This window comes from Pteropus medius, unplaced genomic scaffold (assembly GCF_902729225.1).
Source record: "Pteropus medius unplaced genomic scaffold, Ma_sr-lr_union100, whole genome shotgun sequence".
Lineage (NCBI taxonomy): Eukaryota > Metazoa > Chordata > Mammalia > Chiroptera > Pteropodidae > Pteropus > Pteropus medius.
This window is the reverse complement of record NW_024340699.1, coordinates 10,911,499-10,933,959: the sequence shown is the minus strand read 5'-3', so window position 1 is coordinate 10,933,959 and position 22,461 is coordinate 10,911,499. Positions and strand designations below refer to the sequence as shown.

The 22,461-nt window shown below is 54.1% G+C and overlaps 2 protein-coding genes across 4 annotated transcripts in view; both read right to left on the bottom strand.

Annotated features, from left to right (window-relative positions):
- Positions 1-19,787, bottom strand: part of ERGIC1 (endoplasmic reticulum-golgi intermediate compartment 1) — a 183,141-nt gene extending 163,354 nt beyond the window's left edge. The window contains exon 1 of the mRNA XM_039878052.1: positions 19,413-19,787. Coding sequence (XP_039733986.1) covers positions 19,413-19,543 — 131 coding nt within the window. The 5' untranslated portion in view covers positions 19,544-19,787. The remainder of the gene's footprint in view (positions 1-19,412) is intronic.
- NEURL1B (neuralized E3 ubiquitin protein ligase 1B) overlaps positions 1-20,237 on the bottom strand; it is a 29,012-nt gene extending 8,775 nt beyond the window's left edge. The window contains exons 1-2 of one of the 3 annotated variants that reach the window (XM_039878015.1): positions 20,034-20,237; positions 1,871-2,416 (exon numbers count right to left, since the gene is read on the bottom strand). In XM_039878015.1, the coding sequence (XP_039733949.1) occupies positions 1,871-2,416; positions 20,034-20,064 (577 nt within the window). In that variant the 5' untranslated portion in view covers positions 20,065-20,237. The remainder of the gene's footprint in view (positions 1-1,870; positions 2,417-20,033) is intronic. The other 2 variants (XM_039878007.1, XM_039878024.1) reach the window with 2 other exon arrangements.
- Between the last annotated feature and the right edge of the window lie 2,224 nt (positions 20,238-22,461).

The window sequence follows — 22,461 nt, the reverse complement described above, 5'->3', positions numbered from 1 at the left end:
AAGATAACATGCTTTTTCAAAAAGCTTGCCTTAGCCCCTGGTGACAGTGTGGCATGACTCTGCATCCCCACCCCCCTCCAAATGGTAGATTTTGCAAAGGGACCATCCAAGTTGTGACCCTGGCATGGCTCACAGACCTGTTTGGTTAGCCGCCTGGTGTGTTTTTTTTTTTTTTTTTTTTCTATTTTTGAAAAGTAAACCTATACGAATAGTATAATGAATACTGATTACCCAGATTCGACAGTTATCAGTTGATGGCTGATCTTGTTTTATAGACACCACCACCGTCTCTTTCCTCCTATATTATTTTCAAGCAAATCCTAAACATCCCATTTCATCTGAAAAAATTTCAGTATGTCTCTCTAAAAATTAAAGACTTCTTGTCATGTTGTGTGTGAGAATATGCTATTCTCCCAGTTTGTTTGAATGAAGATACAAATAAAGTCCACTCCTTGTCATTGGTCTCTTTTAAGCTGTAGGTTGCCCCTTCATCTCTCCCTCCCTCTCTCCATTTATTTGTTGAATAAACCACCACTTGGTCTTTTAAATTTTTAAAAAATTAGTAGCCAATACCCATGAATCAGATTTCACTTAAACTAGATTTATAGCCTCTCGGAAAATCAGGAGGTCTGGTAACAAGGCCTGAGTCCTGGCATGGCAACAACCCGCTAAAGCTCGCCTCTCCTTCCCCATGGCTCTGAGCTGGCCCCTTTGCCCATCTCAGCCACTTGCTGGGACCTGTGGGCATGTTTTGCCTTAGAGGACGCTTCCCCATAACCTGAGGTCTTGAAGAAGTGGGATTTTCCATGGTGAAAAATCAGAACAGTGGCTGCCTCTGGAGAAAGGGGCCTGACTCAGAAGGGGTGGGCGGGAGCTTTCTTGCATTCTGGACAGGTGTATAAATAAATCTGTCAAAACTCCCTTTAGATCTGTGCATTCATGGCTGGGAAATGATATGTAGGGCCGCGTCCAGATTCCCTAAGAAACCTGTTCTCCCGTCACACCCCCAGAAGTCAAGGCTGAATTGGCTCAAGTGCAACCTGCGAATTCAAGAGCTAAGGTCACAAACAAAGCAAGGCAGTGGTTGCTAGGGAGAGGGGAGAATGGGGAATCTGGGTTTCCCTATGGGGCGACTAAAATATTTGGGAACTAGATAGAGGTGATGGTCGCCAACTGAATGCCACTGAACTGTACACTTTAAAATGGTTACTTTTATGTTATGTGAATTTTACCTCAAAAAGTAAAAAGAGAAAGTCTCAAATTTCTAGTCCCATGAGTTCTCACCATCTGCATTTCAGTGTTAGTGGCCATCTCCTCTGTTAGAGCCAGGCCCGCACTTGTCTGCCTGCCTCCCCAGTGGACCTGGAGCCCCCCGACGGCCTGGATCTGATACTTCTGGTCACTTACTGCTTAATAGTGTAGATACCTGAGTGAGTGGATGTGCGAGTGAGTGAATGAGTGAGCAAACACAAGAATGAACAAGTGAATGAATGAGCGAGCGAGCAAATGGACACGGGAGTGAAGGAATGAGGAAAGGACTGGATGAATGAGTGAATGAGCAAGTCACTGAGTGAGGGAGTAAGTGAATGAACGTGGGCCAGACCACGGGGGTCGGGACACGACCGGGGTGGGTTCCACTCCGGCTTTGCAATCCAAGCAATTTAACCTCTGTGCGCCTCAGTGTCCCCATCTATTCCTCATCATCGGGGGTGGCGAGTTGTCATGAGAAATAAGTGAGTTAAAATGTGTCAGATGCTTAGCACAACACCAGGCAACGCGAGCAGTCGTGTTATGAGCGTTAAATACACATCCACTCGCACAGAGACCCACTGGTCCGCCCTGCCGCCTTGCGGCGGGGCCTGCGACCTACCGAGCAGCTGCACCTCGTCGGTGATGCCATAGACGTCGATGAGCGCCCAGAGCGGGCCGCCCACGGCCACGCCGCAGTGGAAGAGCACGGGCTCGCCGTCGTTGACGCTGTAGAAGACGCGGCCGTGGCGGTCTGCCCAGTAGGCCAGCACGGTGTCGCGCAGCGCCAGGTTCTCGGGCAGCGCCTTGGCCCAGTAGCCGGGCCGCGTGACGAGGTCGGGGCAGGCGTACTTGGGGATGTCCTGGGCGCTCATGAGCGACGGGTCGTGTGCGGTGAAGCCGAAGCGCAGCGCACCGCTCCAGCCAGGGCGCACGGCCACCAGGCGCAGCCGCACCTGCTCGTACAGCCGGATGGGCCGCTGCGTGAACGTGACCCCGTTGCAGAAGCTGTTGCGCCGCGTGGCCCGGCGCGAGTGGCCGTCCAGTCGCACGTTCTTGCCCTTGGCCTGTGCGTGGAAGCGTGGTGCTTCACCCAGGACCGGGCGCCGCTCGGGGCCAGGCCCGCAGCACTGCCGGGTGGCCAGGAGGCGTGCCTGCGGGCTCGTGTCTGCGGAAGGAGACAGGCAGGAGGGTCAGGGACCTCGGCACTCTGCGGCCTCGATTCATCTTTTAAATTCCATCATAATTAGACCGATAATTGATAAACTTGAGAAGATTCCAGTCATCCCAATCAGCCCAAAGCTGCCACAGCAAAGTCACTATAACCCCCACTTCGCGGATGAGCGACAGCGGCTCTGTGTGTGTGTGTGTGTGTGTGTGTGTGTGTGCGCGCGCGCGCGCGCGCGCGCAGTGAAGCACTACTCAGAGCTGTTTCACTCCCAGAGGGACCAATACCACTGAGCTTGTCACAAAAGTCAGGCTGGGGTCAGCTGACTTCTCGGTCCCCATCCGATCTTCCTCCAAGGGCCACTTTGGGGCTGCAGAGTCCATCCAAAGGCAACAGTGGCCTTGGATTCTCTGGGAGGGGCGGGTGTCTCTGGCTACTTTCCTCTGTGCAATTTTTGTTCAAAAGCAACGCAGAAACGGCCACAGAGAGAATGCAGGCTCAGAATCCCCTGACAATAGAATGACAGGCGAGAGCGAGGGTGCAGCCAGGAAGGCCGCTCTCCGGTCCTGCCCGGCTGTGTGATGTGCCGGAGACCTCGTCACTCTTCTAGCCTGTTTCCTTGCCTGGAAAACGGGGACACTGCTTAACCCACACATCTGCTAAAAGATCATGTGGATGAAGTTTCTAGAATACTCCCTGGCACAAAGTATGATCATAATACTGAGGTTCCAGGGAGACCCGGGCTAGAGTTCTGTGACTTCGTCTCCTTAATCACAGAAAACGAACACATTCTTTAGAAGCAAGGGGGCTTTTCTAGAACATATACCTTTCAAGATTCATTTCTAAGGGAATTTCCTCCAGAGGACCTGGAGAGTTGGATCTGGCTGCTGGCCATGAACCCCGGATGCCTGGTATTGAGGTGAAGGCTTCATCCGTCCCACCTTCCCTCCACCCTCCCAGGGGCAGTTCCCGGGGGCCCCTGGCAGCCTGGGAGGTGGCAGGGTGGGTAATTACTACGCGAGTTTCTACTGCTTGTTCATAACGGCAGTGAGCACAGTTTTCATGGCAAGTACTCATTCATGGCAGGCAACCCCTGGCACACAATGGCCTGCAGTCGTGGGAGAAGGATGGCGACCCCAGGGAATGACCCGCCACTGCAGGGGCCACCCCTCCCACACCCAGCCATGGGGTTCGCCGTGCTCTGGGCACATCAGGAGAGCCAATTAATACTGAGGCTAACGGGAGCCAGGACAGAAGAAAGGCAAGAGGGAGAGGCAATGACGAGGCAGGGAAGCCACGCCCATTCCCAGGCCCGAGTGGCTGAGGGAGGAAACCGTACTGGGAAGCTGGGGGGGCCTCTTTCCAATAGAAGCCACTGACCCACGGAAGACGAAATACAAGGAACAAAGCCAAGGTCCCACGTAAGAACAAGGAACTTAAGGGACTTGGGTCGCTCACGCATTTGTGAAGTGTCTAATGAGCTCCTGGCATGTGCCAGGCACCGTGCTAGGCACTGGAAATATGGCAGTCATCAAGATAGCTAGGGTGCCTACTCTGATGGGGCCGACATTGCAGACCACCCTGGTGTGGGTGACTACAGAGCCTGGAGGAGGCTCCAGATTCAACCAGGGGCTGGGGACAGAAGGCGATGCCCAGAGCCAGGTCTCGAGGGAGGAAACGGACCATTCCTGGTTGAGGGAACGCTAGGGGTCGGGGTGTGAGAAGCTGGACTTTGTGGGGAGGGTAAGCACCGTGGGAGGCGTGGCAGAGGTGTCTGAGGTTGGGCAGCCATTGTCTTGCAGGGAAGAGGGGCTAGGTTGCCATGGACGTCACAGGGACCAGACAGGAAGGCCGTGAATGGCAGCCCAAGAGGCTCAGACCACAGTGGGGGCGGGGCGGGGGGAAGAGGAAGCCATGAAGGGCTTCCAGTAGTGCAGGCCAGCACTGCCTGCCAGGGAGGGACCCCGAGGCAGCAAGGAGCGGGGCTGCGGCCATCTCTGAAACCATAAAGTAAGAGCAAGGGCCCACTAGAGAGCTATTTCATCAGGACAAAAATGAAACGAGTGGGGAAAATCCCACCAGGCGTAAGCCATCGGGGGAGGTGGCCCAGAGGCTGCAGAGCCCGCGTTCTCCAAGCACGCAAGCCGCAGCCTTGTCAAAGCCACCCGCTTCTGGGCTGCAGCCTCCCCCCATGTCCGAGAGGCTGGACTCTCTTCAAGGTCCCCACAGCTGGCAAACTCTCCAGGAAACATTAAATACGACCACAGATCAAAGCCCTTCTGAGCACCAAAGACCATCAGCCACCCTATCTGATCTTCCCGTCACCGCTGCTGTTTTGCCAACTTTATCGCTCAGTCAGAGAGTTTCTGTACCAAGCGACTTGGGACTCGTAAGCAGATGTTCTTTCAGGGTGGACTCAAGATTTAAATAAAAACTAGGGTGGGGAGAAATACTGCTTTATTACTATAAGAGGAAGTTTCTTGCAAAACCACCTATATGTTAGAATGAAATGCAGCCAAGCGACCAGCAGAGTTTCCATCTTTGTTTAATTTTGATTGTATGATCCAACTTCCCACAGGGACTGAGGGATAAACACTATTTTTGACCCCTCTGAGGCCAAAGCTCTGATGTGAGTTAAAGAAAACCAGAGTGAAAAAGTTCCTAAGAGGACGTGTTATTTACACAAATCGAAAACGCTTAAAATAAAACAACAATAAGCGTCTTCCAAATTGTACACCAACATCTGCTTTTAGCTCGGCTCAGGGAGAAGGAACAGAATCACGTGGACACGGACCCCGGGGCACAACACAGAACATCCTAGTGCGGAGATGTCAACCGAAAACCTGAACGTTAGCATTTAAATTACTGCGATAAACACGGCAGCCTCATTATAGAAAGTTTGGAAATAAGAGACAGTATTCCTCCCACTTTCACAGCCTAACATGCATGTTCACGGTCCCTGGCCCGGCCCTTATCCGTGTAGGAACCACGGGCTGTGCCCTCACTGTGTGCCATGTCTAGTGCTGGATGTTGCCCATATGTGATTGTAGCTAATCTCAAATTCTCAAAATGTATCTTCGCCTACAGGATTAATTGTCTCCATTTTCCAGGAGAAAAAAGGCTCCGGGCAGCAGAGGCCCTTCCCGCGGCTGCAAGGAGCAGCGTTGAGATGTGAATCCAGCAACGTCTGACCCCAGCCCAGTGCTCTCCTCTCTCCCACGACTAGCATGGAAGTACTAACTCAATAGTACTAAGAACTTTGTCTAACTTCGTTGCAATCAGAGCACACATCCAAAGGCTTCCTGCCTTTTTTCTAACTCGACATTACACAAAAAGCATTTCCCACATGGCTCCCAAGTATTCACTTTGCTTATGTTTTGTGGCTACAGAACATTCCGTCAAGGGCCAAAATGTCCCCCACCGTCCCCCTCCTGGATGGAGATCACTTGAGCTGTCCCCCAAATGGCTCAGTCTATGGGCACAGAGCTTCCGGGCTGCTGGAACCAGGAACAGATTCAAATGAACACACCCCATCACCGGCGAGAAAACCTCCCGGCAGGAAGAGGCTCCACACCATGCCGGGGACCAGACCCCCATGCCCCTTTTCTTCCATGAGGGGCTGAGGACCCGCCGGCCTTGTGGGGGTGCCGCCCCCCACCAGTGAGCCCCCTCATCTTCGGGCCAGGAATTGGGCAGGGCGGAGGTGGGGTGGGTCCATGGACAGCTCTGCAGGGGTCCATCCCACACATAGCAGGGAGGAGGGGCAGTTCTGGCCCAACCTGGATAACCAGAGGCTGCTCCAGCCCTGCCAACACCAAAGCGGAGGGTCCTCCCAGCCCTTAGCCAAGGAAGCAACACCCGAACTCTAAACGTATGGGCAGAGATATTGGGGGGTGGCTGATGAGTGGCTGTGGATGGTTAGGGAGGAGGAGACTCTGTTCTAAGTAAACATTGCCACCACTCGGCCTTGGGCAAGTCCTTCAGGAAGACAGGTGGACACGAGGGCCGCTGCTGGGTGGGTCCGGGGTTCATTGGCATCGGCGCTTCAGAACGACCGTCCCTGAGGGCTCTGGGTTCGAACCTGGGCTTTGCTGCTAATTTATCAGAGGGCCCTTGGGTCAGTCATGTCGCCTTCCAAATGCGGAGGTTTTTCATTTCGAAATGGTGCATGACCCCGGCCCCCCATGTCAGGCTGCCGGGAGGGGCGCTGAGAGCACAGGGAGATCCTAGCGGAAGTCCTGGCACGTAGTAGATGTTCACTAAATGTTCGTTACCTTCCCCGTGGGGAACATCAGGTCAGCCCCTGGTGTTCACCTCCATCTCTCTAGTGTTTATTTTCTAAATCTCAGTTTGAGAGGTGGTTAGAAACAGCACAGGCTTGGAGTCAGACAGACTCAGGTTTAAATTCCGGTTTTGTCATATCTTAGCTATATGATCTTGAGGTACATGCTTAACTTCTCTGGCCCCCGCAAACAGACCTAGAAAACTGGTAAGATTCATCCATATGCTGCAAGACTGCTGTGAGGCCGAACGAAGCCAAATCAGACACACTAGGTACATGGCACATAGTACGTGTTCACTAAACACTTGGTTCCTTTATTTTGACCTCCTCATTTAGTTCCTTTGACGAGAAAAGGCTTATCAGAGATGTCTACCTATGAGTCTGAGGCAATACATCCTGAAATGTGTTTTCTATGGAGGGCTGGTGACCTTGGCCAGAAAAAGTCCTTTTAAAAACACTGGGGTCACTTTCCCTTGGTGTCCAAGAACAGAGGCCTATTTTTAAGTCATCTCAGCAGCGTCCCAAATGTGCACTGTACTCCCGCCGAATGAATCCTGCTCATCACTCCAGCCTAGCCTCTCCTTTGCTCTGAAAAGAGCCCGTGGAAATGGCGTTTACCTCCAGGAGGATGGCAGCAAACATAAGCTCTGGCTCCCCCGGCCGCCGAGCTGATGGCTTCCAGCATGGTGGCATTCAGCAGATGGCATTTTGGCTGAAATTTTCAGCAGATTCCACTCCACAGGGAAAAAGAGTCGCCAGTGGGAGCACGGTCCATTCTGCGTCCATACCTTCTCTCCTCTGGCCTTTGCCCAAGCCCTTGTTATGTGCTGGCGTGGGCCTTTGTGTATTGGGGTTAGTTTTTAGGACACTGGGGGTAGGTTTTATCCCCTTCATTTTCCAGATGAAGAAATCAAGGCTCTGAGAGGCAGCAATGCTGGGCAGTGGCAGGAGAGAGCCAGGCTCAGACCCTTGTTCCACACCTACCCCATCTCCGAGGCAGCCCTGTAACCACCGAGGGCCCGAGTCATGGGCCTTGAAAGCTGTACAGGCCTCTTTTTCCCTGAAACATACCCATGTGCCACATACGTCACTTGACATACGACATTAGGGGCTTCCTGGACCCACATAACATCCAGCCTCAGACTGGGGACCTCAAGCGAGAGGTTGCTGATTCAAGCGACACGTACTCAAGTCCACAATTCAAGCCAGCGCCGTGGGCGGCAGGAAGCTACACGGTGCGCGTGTGAGTGGCAGCGTCTGCTTCGGGGAGAAGAGGCGAGGCTGGTATGCGGCGAGGCTCCCCGCCACCCAGAGCAGGACAACGGCATCTCTCCTTTGGCAACAGAGAGAACCTCTTCCATTGGTGTGTTTAAAAGTGGGTTAAAAAAAAATAACGAACACTTCCTCACCTCTGCCAAATGGGGCAGTGACATGCACCCACGAGACAGACGCCAGCTTAATGGGACTTTGTTCTCCGTTGCAGAGGCCTGCTCAGCCAGCACCCCGGATGGAAAGAGGCCAGCCCGCGCTGGAAACCACCATCCCACTCTCCACCCCACTTTTCCTTGCAAACAAAACCAGTCACCCCTGTGCAGCCAGTGACTCTCCTGTCAGCAGCTACAAGGAGGCCTGGGCAGGAGGCCAGAGGTCATGCAACATTGCTTATTGGGAGAAAAGCCAGCTCCTTCCAGGCCTGAGTGGCAGTCCTCTTTGCTCAAGTGGACTGGATGCGCCGAGTTCCCAGGGGGTGAGGTCATCCCAACGCCCCCTCAAAGTGTGCTCAGTGGCACTGGGATTCCCAAGCCTGCGTCAGCCCTCTGCTGGGCCCCCTGACTGAGGTCTCGTCTTGATAAACGGACCCAGGAAACTCCAAGCTCAGAGGCGCCAGCTCCCAGGGTCGGGGTGGGGGAAAGTGCCCTCATTCTTTCTCAAGAACATCATTTCCTCCTCCGTCTGACATCTATGGAGCCTCTGCTCCATGCTAGGGCCTGCGCTGGCTGCTGGGTCGCAGGTCCTGACGAGTCACACACAGTCCCTGGGCCCCCGCCCCCAGAGCTGAGAGACCGGCCGGGGGAAACAGACACCATGACTGCACAGTGTGGTCCGCATGAAGCACTGGGGTCGAGGGGACGCTTCTCAGAGAAGCCATTCTGCAGGCGGAGGAAGAAGTGGCAGGGAGGATGACAAAAGATGGCAGAGGGAACAGCCCAGGCAAAGGCCTAGAGTGAGAATGAGCTGAGTGCACTTGGGGAATGCAAGGGACACTGGGCAGAAGGGAGAGGGGAAGGTGGAGAGGGAGCAGGGGCTACGTCACAATGGGTCTTAAGGCGACACAGAGGTTCAGGGTCTCATGAAGGCTCTGGGGGCCACCGGAGTGTTTGGCGCGTGGAAGGAACAGCGGAGCATCCACTTCTCTGAAGAATGAGATTCAAGCCCTGGGCTTTCCCGTGGAAACTGTCCCTGCCTCTCTCCCCTGCCAATCAAAATGACCCAGGACAGTGGGCGTGAGGAAAGTGGTCCAGGTTTTGAACGTTGCTTCCAACGGCTGGCACAGTCCAGGCCCTCGGCACCTGCTTCTCCTCCAGCTGGCAGAGTCTGCTAGCTTTCTCCTTTTTTTTTCTTTGCCTGGAGGACAGACAGTCCTCCAACTCGGGCAGTGCCCAGAAGCCTGGCTGTCTGCTAACTCCAGCCCCGGGCGGGCACCTGCAAGGCCCCGTCCGACTTTTTCGAATGAGCGATTCACTGGCCCTGCTTCTCAGGGTCGAAGCAGAGCTGGAGCAGGAAAAAGCGCCCCTGAACCTCCATTCTCAGCTCTAAAGATGAGGAAATGCTTACGAGCCCCACCGCTGGGCAGAGTTTGCTGACCCCTGAGGGGTGGGGACCTCCTCTGTGGCACCAGTGCGTGCCAGGTGCTTACCACGCAGCCCATTCACTGGTCGCCAGTCCTGACAGGTGGCTTCTAGACGAGGAAACCGAGGTCCAGAGAGGCAAGCGTCCACACTGCGAGGCAGCGCCTGTTTTCGGATCTGGTCCTGTCTAACCCCAAAGCCTCATCCTTCCTGTTTTATGCCTCACTCCTCTCTGAGGTCTCTCACTTAACCCCTCACCCTCAGGGAAAAAGCCAGACCATGTACAAGTCGCTTAAGTCACCTTCTGGCTAAGAGGGTGGGCCATGCCCTGGCTTGGTCTCAGGGAGGGGCAGGGCTGGAGGTGGAGGTCATCACTTAGCTCGTTTTGAGCCGCTCAGAGGCCTTGGTTTGGCAGAACTTGGGATGAACAATAAGCAAAGCATCTAAAAAAGGAAAGCGGGTGACTAATTACAGTGGGGAGGATGGAGCCCCAGTGCCTAAACTCTCTACGGTCTGAAAAAAATGGGGATGGGGCATGATCAGAGGGGCAGACCACCCCGGGGACAATGCAGAGACTGAAACCTGCCCTTCGCCCACCACACCTCCTGTGATCCTCCCACAGACCTACTGCAGGTGAGGAAGAGAAGCTCAGAGAGGTTGGGGGAGCTGCCCAAGGTCACACAGCTAAGAAGCAGTGGAGTTGGCATTTGAACCCATCCAGCCTGGCTCCCAAGGCTGAGAAGAAGAGGCTATGGCTGCCTCGGGCAAAGCGTGGTAGTCACCCCTGCAGGGAAGAACGAAAACACTGCCTGGCACACAGTAGGTCCTCAACTAATGTCAATTCCTTCCCTGCCGTGTCTGGCTCTGAGGCCCATCGAGAAGTGACTCCGAAGGGTGCCTCTTCCACTCGCTTCCTTCTCTGAAGATCCAGCTTTCTCTTTTCTCTCCCCCTCCTCCATCGTGTTGGTTTTTTTCCAAATGCCTGAGGGCTCGAGGGAGCAGGTGGGTGTGGACTGAGGAGGCCTGCAGGAAGTCTGCATGGATTTCAATCTGGAAATGCGAACTCTAGGGCCTTGATAAGAATCTCCATCCATGTATCCTAAGCTCTGATGATCTGAGATAGTGGTGGCTCCCTGGGGCCTTTCTACAGCCCTATGGACCCATTGCACAGATGAAGACATTCGGCCCAGAGAGGGAGGGGCTGGCTCAAGGTCAACAGCTGGGTCAGGACTCAAGTCAGATCTGAATCCAATGCCTATGTGTGCCCTTGGCCATCACAGGCACAGCTCAGAGCTACTGCGGGTTAGTTCCAGACCATCGCAAGAGTACCACGGCAATAAAGTCGGTGGAGGGTCTTAGCTTCCGCCTCTGGGGAGAGTGATAACGCGAAGCACAGTGCAATGAGGTGTGCCCGAATGCGGAACTGCTTCCCTAGCCAACCAGTGGGTACGCTGGCAATCTATCCCAGGGCTTCGAGAGGCACGACACGGCAGGACTTCTGGGTCTGACTGCTCCTCTCTCTACCCGTCAGTTCCAGGAGCACAGATGCCTTGCCTTCGGTGGCCAGGTATGGAGTCCTTGCCTTGGGCTGGGCTCAAACTTCTTGTGGAGTCTCCTATTTATTCCTCATGACAGCCCCACGAGGGAGGTATCATCACTATCCTCATCCAAAAAGATGGGGAGATGAAAACTCAGAGAGAGGAAGTGACTTGCCTGGGGTCACACAGCCTAGCTATAGTAGAACTGAGACTTGAACTTGAGACTGCCTCCAAAACCAGTGCTCTTTCTAACCGCCTCTCTTGGGATTCCAGTCAAAGACCACATGCGTAATCTCTGTGTGACCCTGCACAAGGCTCTGGTCCTCAGTGTTCCCATCCACCAAATGGGAGGTGGGACGTGGTGATTCTAAGCACTTTCTGCTCCTGAGACTGGAGCCCCGGGTGACCTATGTGCAGAGATGAAGGTCTGTGCCATCCCTGGAGACACAGAAAATGCGTTCTCCTGTCTCCTGCCCTTGAACTGCCCCAAACCTGAATGAGAAGGGGAGCTCTCCTCTGGAGTGGAAAGTTACCCAGCACACTGGGCTTTAGAGACACGGGGCATGGCTGTGCCTACCCACCTCATAAATCCATCATCCTTGGGGGAAAAGGAAAGAAAACATGTGTTTGAGGGATATGATTGTGATATAAGCGATGTGCAATGTTGGAGACGTAAATAAAATACACTTGTTAATAGCTGTGGGCGTTCTGACAGTTCTGAGTGTCAGTACTGCCCCAGATACCCCCACCTCACTCATTCCTCCCAAAATGGCTTTACCCTACTGCCTAGAGGTAAGGCTGAGCCACCCAAGTCCCACTTATAAGACGGATGAAGAGAGAGAAGAGTTGAGGGTGAGCTGGGACTGACATCCAAGGGTGGCTGACCCAAACCCCATTCAGAAATATCTGTCGCTCAATCTCTGCGAATGCTGAGGCTGGGAAGGTTGGGGGCAGAAAATGGACCCAGGCAGAGGCAGCTGGCTTCATCTTTCTGTGCCTCAGTTTCTTGATCTATAAAATAGGGCTAAAATCTTATAACATGCATAACTGACAGGAGGATTATGTAAACGAAAGATTGTGAAGGGTCCTGCAGGCATTCGGCAGACGGGCACTGGACAGCATTCCCCATAAGACCCCAGGGTCAAAGGCATCTTAATGGACAATTCATCCCAGATCTACCGGATGCTCCAGGTGCCTCTGCAATGTCTATGCCAAACCTCAGCTGGGATAAACAGCAGTGCTGCCCCAGCAAAACGCGCCTCCTCCCCCTGCCCTCTTTCCACTTCAGACAGTTTCCACAGTTAGAAAGTTATTCCTTCGACTGAGCTGAAATCTGCTTCTGTGTGATGTCCACGTACTGGTCACATCTGCGCTTGGTCCACAGTGCCCGTCTCCATCATGTCTGCTCCCTGGCCTCAGGAATCTGCAGGTAGCTCTCAGCCTCCAGGGGTCCCCAGACCATGCTGCTGGGGATTCGATGCTCCCCTGGACTTGACATGCCTCTTGCTTTGCTGTCTAGAAAGACCTCAGGACATCGACTGTCCCCGATCTGCTTTGAAAGGGGACTGGAGATCTACATATCAGACCTTAGGGAGTATCCGCTGAGGACCCCACAGTGAACCCACAGGCCACCTGGAAACTGCCCCCATCCTGCCATGCCCAGAGGTAGGATGTGACATAAATAATTAAAAAGTAGGCGAGCAAGTAAAATCAAATTTGCCAGGATTTCTAAATGCTTACAGATTCCTGCTCAATACTATGAAGGCTTCCAGGGCAAATATGAAATGCCCCCCGACTTGACCCCACACCCCAACCTCGCAGCCATCCATCACACACCAACACTCCAGCTGGACTCCCCAAGCTGTGTGCCCTGGGGAAGTTACTTCCCCTCTCTGTGCCTCTCTCTCTGTTCTCTCAACAGTTATGCAAGACTAATAATAGGAGCTACCTCACGGGGTTCGTCCTGAGGGTTAAATGCAGGTACCTGCTTAGAGCAGTGTCTGGCACAGACCGGCTGCGTGATGCAAGCTCGTGGTTATTATTATTCTTTTGTGTCTGTCTCCCTCAGAAGCGCAGGGCTCAGCAGGAGCAGGGGCTCGTTTGCCCAGTGAATGCATAGTCATAACATTCACTATCTGTCAGACGCGGAGCGTGCCTGAGAGGTAACATCATTATCCCCTTTCTGCAGAAGAATCAAAGCTTAGAGAAGTCAAGCTGCTTATACCGCGACTAAGGGGCGGGGCCGACACTCAGAACCAAGGGTGCAGGAGCCCAGCCTGGGCTGTTACCAACTCAGCAGGGGGACAGCGTGCGCCTCCCCTGGGTGCAGGACGACTCAGGGCTCCCCCCAAGCCTGGTGCTCTTGCTGACTGATCAGTGGGGGCTGCCTGGGGCTCTGCATGGGAGGGGCCTGTAAGCTCAGGGAAGAGGGTGAGGTGCTATGTGACACCCGGCAATGGCGAATGTGGGTGGCCCACTGCAGGCCAGTTTTTCCTAGGCAGACACATCAGAAGCCTGAGCCCTAGTTGGGCAGGAGGAAGGGGTTTGCTCCTTTTCCAGGGCACGATGTTGAGAGGCCACCTCCGCCTTTTGAGTTACGGCGTCTACAGTCCTGGGGTGCAGTGGGGCGGGGGGATGGACCTTTTCCCCAGGCACCTGCGTTCTGATTGCTGTGGACAGAAGTCATTCACCTACCCAGGACAGAAAAGGAGAGAAGTTGCATCTGTGGGAAGGACTGTTTAGGGGTGGGCAGGACTCAGGAGGAGGACAAGGGGCAACGTCCCTGGTGATAGACAGAAGGGGCTTCGGAGTCAGACAAGCCTGGGGTCAAATTCTGCTCTGCCACTTCCCGGCCACCTGACCCAAGGCAGGTCTTGTTACCCTTCTGAGCTCAGTCTCCTCATCTGCAAAGTGGGAGACCGCTTCTGGAAGGCCGGTCCTGACGGCTTTGAGAGGATGCAATGGAAGAAGGGTTTGGCGTGGGGCAGGCATGCCACAGCTCTGACCACTCTGCTCCACCGCCCTATGGGTGGCACTCGGGCCTCCTCCCCTTTCCCTCTCTGCTTTAATCTCTAATCATACACCTGCCTTCTGGGCTTCTATTTTAAGCTAGCATAGAGCATCACTAAGTACAGAAAGCCCTTTGGTCCAAAAGAAGGCAGCGCTGACTTTTCTTGACCGCGGAGATTAAACAGCCTGTTCTGAGGGGTCCTTGCTGCCCAGCCTGGTGCAAATGCTACGTCCCTGCTGGCAAACGAGGCACATCATCCCGGTGGGGAGTGTGGCAGCTGGGAAATCTAAGACTCCTGACTGCCCTGGCCTGCAAGAATCCTCCCCCACACCCTGACCTGGCCTCTGACCCTACATGCCACCCCCACTTGCAGTGGGACCCCCAGAAGACCACAGCTCCCCACATATGGCCTGCTCTCCCTCCCCTTAGGCCTTTGCACATTTAGCCCCTCTGCCATGAACAGCCTCCCTCCATCCCTTCTCTTGGATAGCTTCTCTGCTTTCTGGGCTCAGCTGGACAGCACCTCCTCCAGGAAGTCTTCCTGCATTCTCCTCTAAGCTCTCACAGCCCCCCTGGATTTCCCCTCCCTCAGTTACTGCTATAACTGCCTGTCCCTGTCAGTCTCTCCTACTAGACCTTGAGTCCCCAAACCCAGGAGGCGACCCAGGGCTCAGCACAGAGTCCAGTCTGGAGGTCTGGTGGACAAATGAAAACTGGAAAATGTGATCTGCCAAGAAGATTTTTCTCATTAGAAATCAGGTGTCCAGGAGAAAGTTCGAGAAACCCTTGGGGACTGCTGTCGGCACACATGAAAGGGACACCTGCCAGTCCTTAGGGCTACCTGGGCTTTCAAGGCAGGAGGCAAAGGGTGCCTGTCAGCCAGCCCCTTCCAGGAACGACAGGGGTGGCCCAAGCCTGTCCACTTCATGGTAGCAACGATACCATGACAGTGAACGCTCTGGGCATTGTGCTAAAGACTGCCTGCTGTTTCCAGTTAACTCTCACCACTGCCAGCCACAAGGGAGCTGCCCCACCCTCCCATTTCATAATGAGGAAACTGAGGCACGGGGAGCGAGGCACTTGGCCCAGAGTCACTCCGCTGAGAAATGACTGTGCTGAGATTCGAAGCCAGGCAGCCTAACTCCAAGATCTGTGTTCTAGACCAGGACACAAGACCTCCCACTGCAGTTGATCGGTGAGTGGTCCCATCGATCTCTGTAGGAGAGAAATACGTTTCCCATTGCGCACACGTGCGCATGCACGCACACCTGAAACAAAAGTTTACGGAGCAAAAATACCCTTACTACATGAGTGCACGCGATATATTTTTGGAAATTTTATTCCGTGTCATCGTAGACCACTTGGTCTGGTGTCACCTCCTCCAGGCAGCCTTGCCCTACTCCCATGGCCCCAGAGCTCTTTCCTTTCCTGCCAAGGGAAGAGAGAGTGAGGGGGGCAGAGGTGGGATCAGGAAGAGGGTGAAAACAGAGGAAGGCCCTAGTTCTTCTGGCTCCAGAGTCTCCACGGGCACCTTCTCCCCTTTTCCCACACGACGGACAGACCCGTTCCCTCTTCCCCACCTCCACTGAGGAATAAGACCCCGGCACCAGCATTCTCTTGGGCTGTCACCAAAGAGCTTTGACTCATCGGGCCCCGACAATGTATGTATTGACAGCCTTGTAGGTTTCAGGGCTCCGGAGGAACCATTGTCACTTTGAGAGGCTCTGCTCAGGCCTCTTGTTCAACCGGGTGGGAGGGGGCAGATGGGACAGGATAAGGCGGGCGAGCCCAGCTTAACCTCACATCGTTCCTGAGTAAAGGAGGAAGATTGGTGCAGAGAGAGGGAAACGTCACTGCTGGGGTCATCCGCACAGCCACTGTGATGGCTACAAGGAGAGGGACAAAGCCCCTGTCCTCCCCAGGGCTGAGAACGTCCAGATCCAGGGAAAAGAGTGGCTGCCAGGCCCTCGGCATATCACCACCCACTGCCAGGAAGCAGCAGACGTGACCCATGCGGTCCTCAGCCGGGGCCCTGTGGAAACCGAGTCCGCGTGGCCTGGGTAGCAGCAGGCATTTCCTGTTCTGGACACAGCATCTGCAGACCGTGTATCCAGGTGGGATGACTGGTCCCCGCCTGACCTCGGGGACATCGCCTTTGTCTTTCACCTCTCTGAGCCTCCATTTGCCTCCTTGTAAAATGGGGATAAATGGAGCCCCTAGAAAGGGTTGTTACGAGAAATTAAATAGACCATCAGAGCTTGGCACAGAGCAGAGTTGCTCCAAAGCTCCAGGATCCGGGTGAGTGAACTAACGCTAAAATGGACTGACTTAATGATTAACCCAATGGGCAGTTCGAATTCTGCCTCTCCTCCAACCTAGACTACGGTGGGACACAGAGATGCACACAGGACAGAAGGGGCTGAAACATGCCGGCGGGGGAAGCAGAGGAGAGGTCCTCTTCCTCTACCCTCCCCTCTTCTCCCCCGTCCCCAGGAAGTCTGCCTTCCCCTAGCCCCACATATTTACACTTTCTTTCCCCCTTATAAAACCCAGAATAAGGCCAATGGAGTCCAGACAAAAGGCCCCTGTGGGATTAGGAATAAGACAGACCTGGGTCTTCTAAGCCCAGCTTTGCCACTGCCTAACTGGGTGAGTTGGGGCAGGTGTCTTTTAACCTCTCTGGTCCTCAGTCCCCTCAGATGGAGAAGGGCACCTTACTTTGCAGTATGAAATTGCAGCCGGAAAGAGAATGGGTGATGTACACGGCAGGAGCTTAGCAAATGCAAGTCCCAGAGTTCCCGTGCTGAGCCCTGCACACTTCTGTTTACAGGGCACCCATCTGAATCGCCGACGCCCTCTGCCAGGGCTACCCAGGGATGTCCCCGCAATCGGTCATAAAGGACATTCCCTTTCTTTGGTGTTTCCTTATTATTGTACACGATAGCTTGCTGGGTCGACCGTGAGGCACCCAATAAATGCTATCTGGAGGGCACTATATGTTGGAGGAGGAATGCAGGACTTTGGAGCTCAATAAACAGGGTTGAACTCCATGTTTATTGGGGTTGAACTGCCCTGGTTCTGTCAACTGGATGAGGCATGTGAGCTGTGTTTTCCTTACCTGCAAGATGACAATGACAACGCCTACCTTTGCAGGGCTGGTGCAAGAATTAAATGCATTCATCCATTCGACTAATATTTACTGAACATCTACTGTGTACTAGCCACTGCTCCAGGCGCTGACTATACAGCAGTGAATAAGACAAAATCTGTCTGTCTTATTAGGCGATAAACAGCTAACTACACACACGGCACGGCACACGGTGATCCAGGCTGAGGAGAAACACAAAGCAGGGGGGAGGGAGAGGGGTGTGCTGGGGGGGCGGGGGCAATGGCAGGATCCACAGTGGAGCAGAGACATGAAGGAAGAGAGGGGAGAGCCCTGCAGAGGTCTGGGGGAAGAAGGTTCCAGGCAGAGGGATCAGAAAGTGCAGGAGCCTTAAGGAGAAGCATGCTTGGCATATCAATGAAGCCACATATGGAGGAAGCCTGGCATGGAATCCAGGTGCTCAGCAAATGCCAGCTCTCTATTTCAAGTCCCATAGAAGAAACCCCACGCATGTGTCCTTTTCCTGAGAATGAAAGCACAAGGATTTCTACAGGGCAAGACTGAGCCGCGCGTTTGTTCAGCCTAAGATGCAGGCAACATGTGAGCTCCGCTGCTGGGCTTTGAGCCCCGGCCAGGCACCAGGCTCGGGGCTGCAAGACCAGCAATATAAGATGATCCAGGCATGGCCTCTGTCCTCAGGCAGCCCCAAAGTGAGCTGTGGAGACAGGTAACCACAGTGCAGTGTGGTCAGATGAACAAGCAGAGACTAAAGAAGGGATCGAGGTAGCAGAGCAAAAGATGGGACCTGAGTGTGGGTGGTCAAGAAAGGCTTCCCGGAGGAGGTGACAACTAAGCTGCATTTTGAAAGACAGACGAGACAAGAAAGGCTATTCCAGGCGTGGGGAGTATCACGGACCGAGCGCAGAGGTGTAATAAAGGGCACAGAGTGTGTGAGAAACTAATCGCAGGCAGGTCAGAACACAATAAACGGCCCTTCACAATCTTGGCAGCTGCCACCTGATGTGGCTCGGGAATTCCAGTTCTGTCCCCTTCCTCAAACACAGTGCAAGCTTCAGCCCCAGTGGAGTTTGAATTGTCTACACTTAGCTACTGTAGCGAGTAACCGACCTAACTACCTGGGCCCCCAGCCCAGGGTGGCCCAGTCCGCACAGCGAGGGCTGAGTTGGATGGAGACCACATAAATCTCCAGCTATATTTAGCTCGCCTGGCCTTGTCTGTGCCTTCACCCACCCCAAACCTGACCCACAAGTGGCAGAATGGCTTTTTAATGTTTTTTTATGAGAACAGCACAAGCATTTCTTAATTAAGAAATCCTACAACGGGGCCTATGCCTCCACCTGATGTCTTTTTGGCTGCGGTATTTGCCAACATCCCGGACACCTCCTGATTGGGTCAGTATGTTCTTCACCCTGCAACAGCCCTGTCAGTAGGAGGCGGAGGCCACCCTCTGGGAAACGGACCTGGGTTCGAATTCTAACTCTGCCACTAACTGTGGTGACTCCTCTCTGAGAACTTGGAGGTTTGAGTGCAGTGGCCAGAAAGCTGCCCCCAGGCTTATAAAGTAGAAGGAGTTGGCTCTTCCATAAGCCAACCTTGGGAATCCAGGGCGCAGCTCCATCCATTTCAATCCCCTCCAGGGAAGAAACAATTATTGCTTCATATAACCCCAGCAGGGAGGGCTACATGGGAGTGTTAGAGCAGAGATGGGGTTATATGTCCCTCTCCTCCTAAAACCTCATGCTAAATTTACCGACCGCTGACTGCTTCCCCACTGAGCTGAGCTTTTGTACTTTAAACATACACACACCTCTCTCACCTCTGCATAAAGGATGCTGCAAATAAATGCCCAGCCTTAAACGAAAATACTTATTCTAAAGGCTTGGGGGATGGGAGGAGGGCCGGCAGACAGACACAGTCTCAATCTAGATTCTCCCCCTACTAGTGGTGTGACCTTGGGTGAGTCATGTCCACTCCCCTGAGCCTCAATTTCTTCATTTGTAAAACTGAGATACACATTTTTACCACGCGAAGCTTCTTTGCATACTCTTTGCATATCGCACGGGGTAAGCAAAGCGCTGGGCACAGAGCCTCCGCCCCGATGATCGGTTCCCACAATTACCAGGTATTTTGTAGTAAGGCCTCCTCTGCCCCGCGACTCCCACCCCACGCCCTCCACCCCGATCCCCTTACTTTGCCTCCGGCAGTTCTGCGGTGGTTTTAACTAGGGGGCGATGCGCTCTGCAGCGGCGACTCCGAGGGGCTGGAGTCCCTAGTTGAGCGGACACCAGAGGGGGGCGCAGCCGGGGTGCGCGTGGGAACATGGCCAAACCAAAGCAGCTTATGCCGCGGGGGTGCTGGGCGGCTGGAAACTGGGGTGCCCCTGAGAGTACCCCCCCTCAGCAACTGCAGTCTCCACCCAACGGGCGGCTCTGGCCGTCCGAAGCTCTGGGGAGCCCGGCTCCAGTGATCCCCCGGGGCGCCCCAAGCTTCCTCATCAGCGCCCTCCGGCTGGAACAAAGGCGAGGGGGCGCATGGCATCGCCCCCAGAGGCCCTTTCTCGCATCTGGCCAAAGCCGAGAGAACAAGGACGGGGGTCCCCAAGGTAACCAGGACGCGGTACCCGCCTTCCTGGAGCGCAAAGCCCAGCCGCGCGGCGCACGCGGATCTGGGGTCCGGGAGGCACTGGAGACTCCAGCCCGCTGGACGCTGGGGGCTCCAAGGCGAGGGTGGCTCTCCGGAAGTCACCCAGCGGGTCCCCCAGGGAGAGGAGCACCCCAGCGCCCGCCTCCGGGGCAGGGCTCCCGGGCGTACCTGGCAGGGTCCTGTGCACGGTGTTGCCCATCGTTGCTTCAGGGCGCGGCGCTGGCGGCGGCGCGCGCGGGGCTCACCGGGGCTAATTACGCGGTGGGCCGGGGACCCGGGCCGGGGTCGGGCCGCGGGGCATCGCTGCTGCACAGTCGAGCGGGCGGGCGGCAGCTGGGGCGGGAGCCGGTAGGGAGGCGGTGGCGGCCGGAGAAGGAGGCGGAGCCACCGGCCCGGGCTCGCGGGCTCCGCCCCCGCCTCCTGTCGCCTCCAACAGCGCCGGGAGGGGCGGGGCCGCGGCCGCCGCATCTTTTGAAAGTTTGCACCCGGTGGCGGGAGAACCGCCGAGCCTCCCGCCCTCGCCATTCCCGCGCCCGGGACGGGAAGGCGCGCGGGGTGCCTGGGTGCCCTCGGGATGCCAGGCTCGTCAGCCTGCTGGCTTTTCACCCATTTATTCCAACATTTTGAGAAGGCCTTCTTTGCGCCAAGCCCTGTTCCAGGTGCTGGGCCACCGGAGGCTAAGCCCTCGCCTTGGCGGAGTGCGGGGTTGGGGTGGGCGGGATGTACACACGGGCCGGAAGGTCACCTCGGACAGCATACTGACAGACTTGGAGAAGGCAGTCCAATCAGGTGACTGGGGTAGGAGTGCCATCAAGTACCTACAATTAGGAGAAACCTAGGCAGTGTCAAAATATTGAGGGAGGGACCCTATATTTAGGAATTCACTCCCTCACTCATTAAAATATTCATCAAACACATTCTGTGTCAGGTGCTGTACCCACGATACAGACGAAGCATGCTAGTGGTTAAGACAGAAATAACAAACAATTAAGATCACATAATTTAATGATCAAAGCCAGAAAGAAAACAAAACAAGAGTGATGAGTTTACTTTGGAGGGCTCAAGGAGAACCTGGGGGCATGTCGCCTCCATCTGAGGGACAGCAAGGAATCAGCCATGGGAAGAGCTGGGGACAAGTGTGGCCCCGCAGAGGGAGTAACAGGCATTCCTCATTCATTCATTCGCCTCGCAGGCATTTTCTGAGCACTTCTCCTGTCTGTGCAGGAGTCCAGACCTCACTCAGCGGGGAGTGAAGCCTGCTAGTCCCTGCCCTCACTGGACTCCATTCTGCAGATCAGAACTCTAGACTCAGGAGGCGGAATGATTTGTCCAAGAAGGCCCAATTCCAGCTCTACTTTCCAAGCTCTTGTATCCCTTGAGACCACATGAAATAAGTGCCATTTACCCCCACTTTGCAGATAGGCAGTGAGGCTCAGAGAGTGGAGAAGGGGTGCCCAAGATTCCCCAGCTGGTGAGGCTGGCCCGGAGCTGTGTGGATGAAAGGGGGATATCCCGGAGAGCCCCCAGCCCAGCTCAGCTTGTCTTGTGCCTTCTGCCTGGAGTGTCTGACCCAGCTCAGAAGGCTCTAATTTCTTTAAGATCAGCTCAAAGCCCCCACCTCCAGGAAGCCTTCTCCAATCCCCGCCAAGCCCTGACTTATGTCTGAACAGAAGGTCGCCTTGTATTTGAGTTACTAACTTCTCATATTACTGGTGCTCTCTCGGTTACTTAATTTTTGAACACCAAGTCCCATTTGGGAAAGGTACATGAGTTCGATACACCCTCAATCTATGTGAGTTTGGGATGCATATAGAAGTCAGCACTATCATGAAAGGAGTCAAGGAAATTTCACTTCTATAAAGCAATGCAGTGCAATTGGGGCTTGGTGACTGCAAGGGAGGGAAGTTGTTGTAAACAGGCCTTTTCAAGGTCACTTTCAACCAAATAAGTGGCAGTGTTGTGCAGATCATAAATGCGCACCTGTAGCAAATGAACCCAAGTGTCTTAACGTTATGCATGGTATCTGTAGAGTGGACACAGTGTCCAGCGGTCACCTGACACATGGATCCAAAAGGGCTGTTTTAGCGTCTTGGCCCCTGTGAATAAGACATGCTCTGGAAAACTAAAAAAGCACACTTCCCAACACACACACACACACACCACTCGATGATGGTAGCCCTGGTGTCAACGCCACAGGGAAAGAATTCGAACCAAACCATCGCCAATGAACATTTCAGAGCCATCTGCATATTTAACGTACCCGAATCCCATTAGGCAAGTCTGTTGAAAAATGCTCGTGCGCTAATGGGATTAGAGTGCGTTCATTTTACAGGCTAGTATTTTTAAACTAGAAATCAGAATCTGGCACCTAAGCATGTTAATTGTTTTACCGTACCTTGTGAGGTTTTCACTCGTAAATTCTAAACCGGTCTTTTTTTTAGAACTGGTTTGTGTGTATATATATATATAGTGATTATGGATACTAAGTCAATGTAATTTATAATTTTCTATAGCAATATAAAAATACATTACAGCCTTCTCAAACAGCTGAAGCAATATATTGTATATTGCCATATTGTCTGATGAAAGGGTTAAA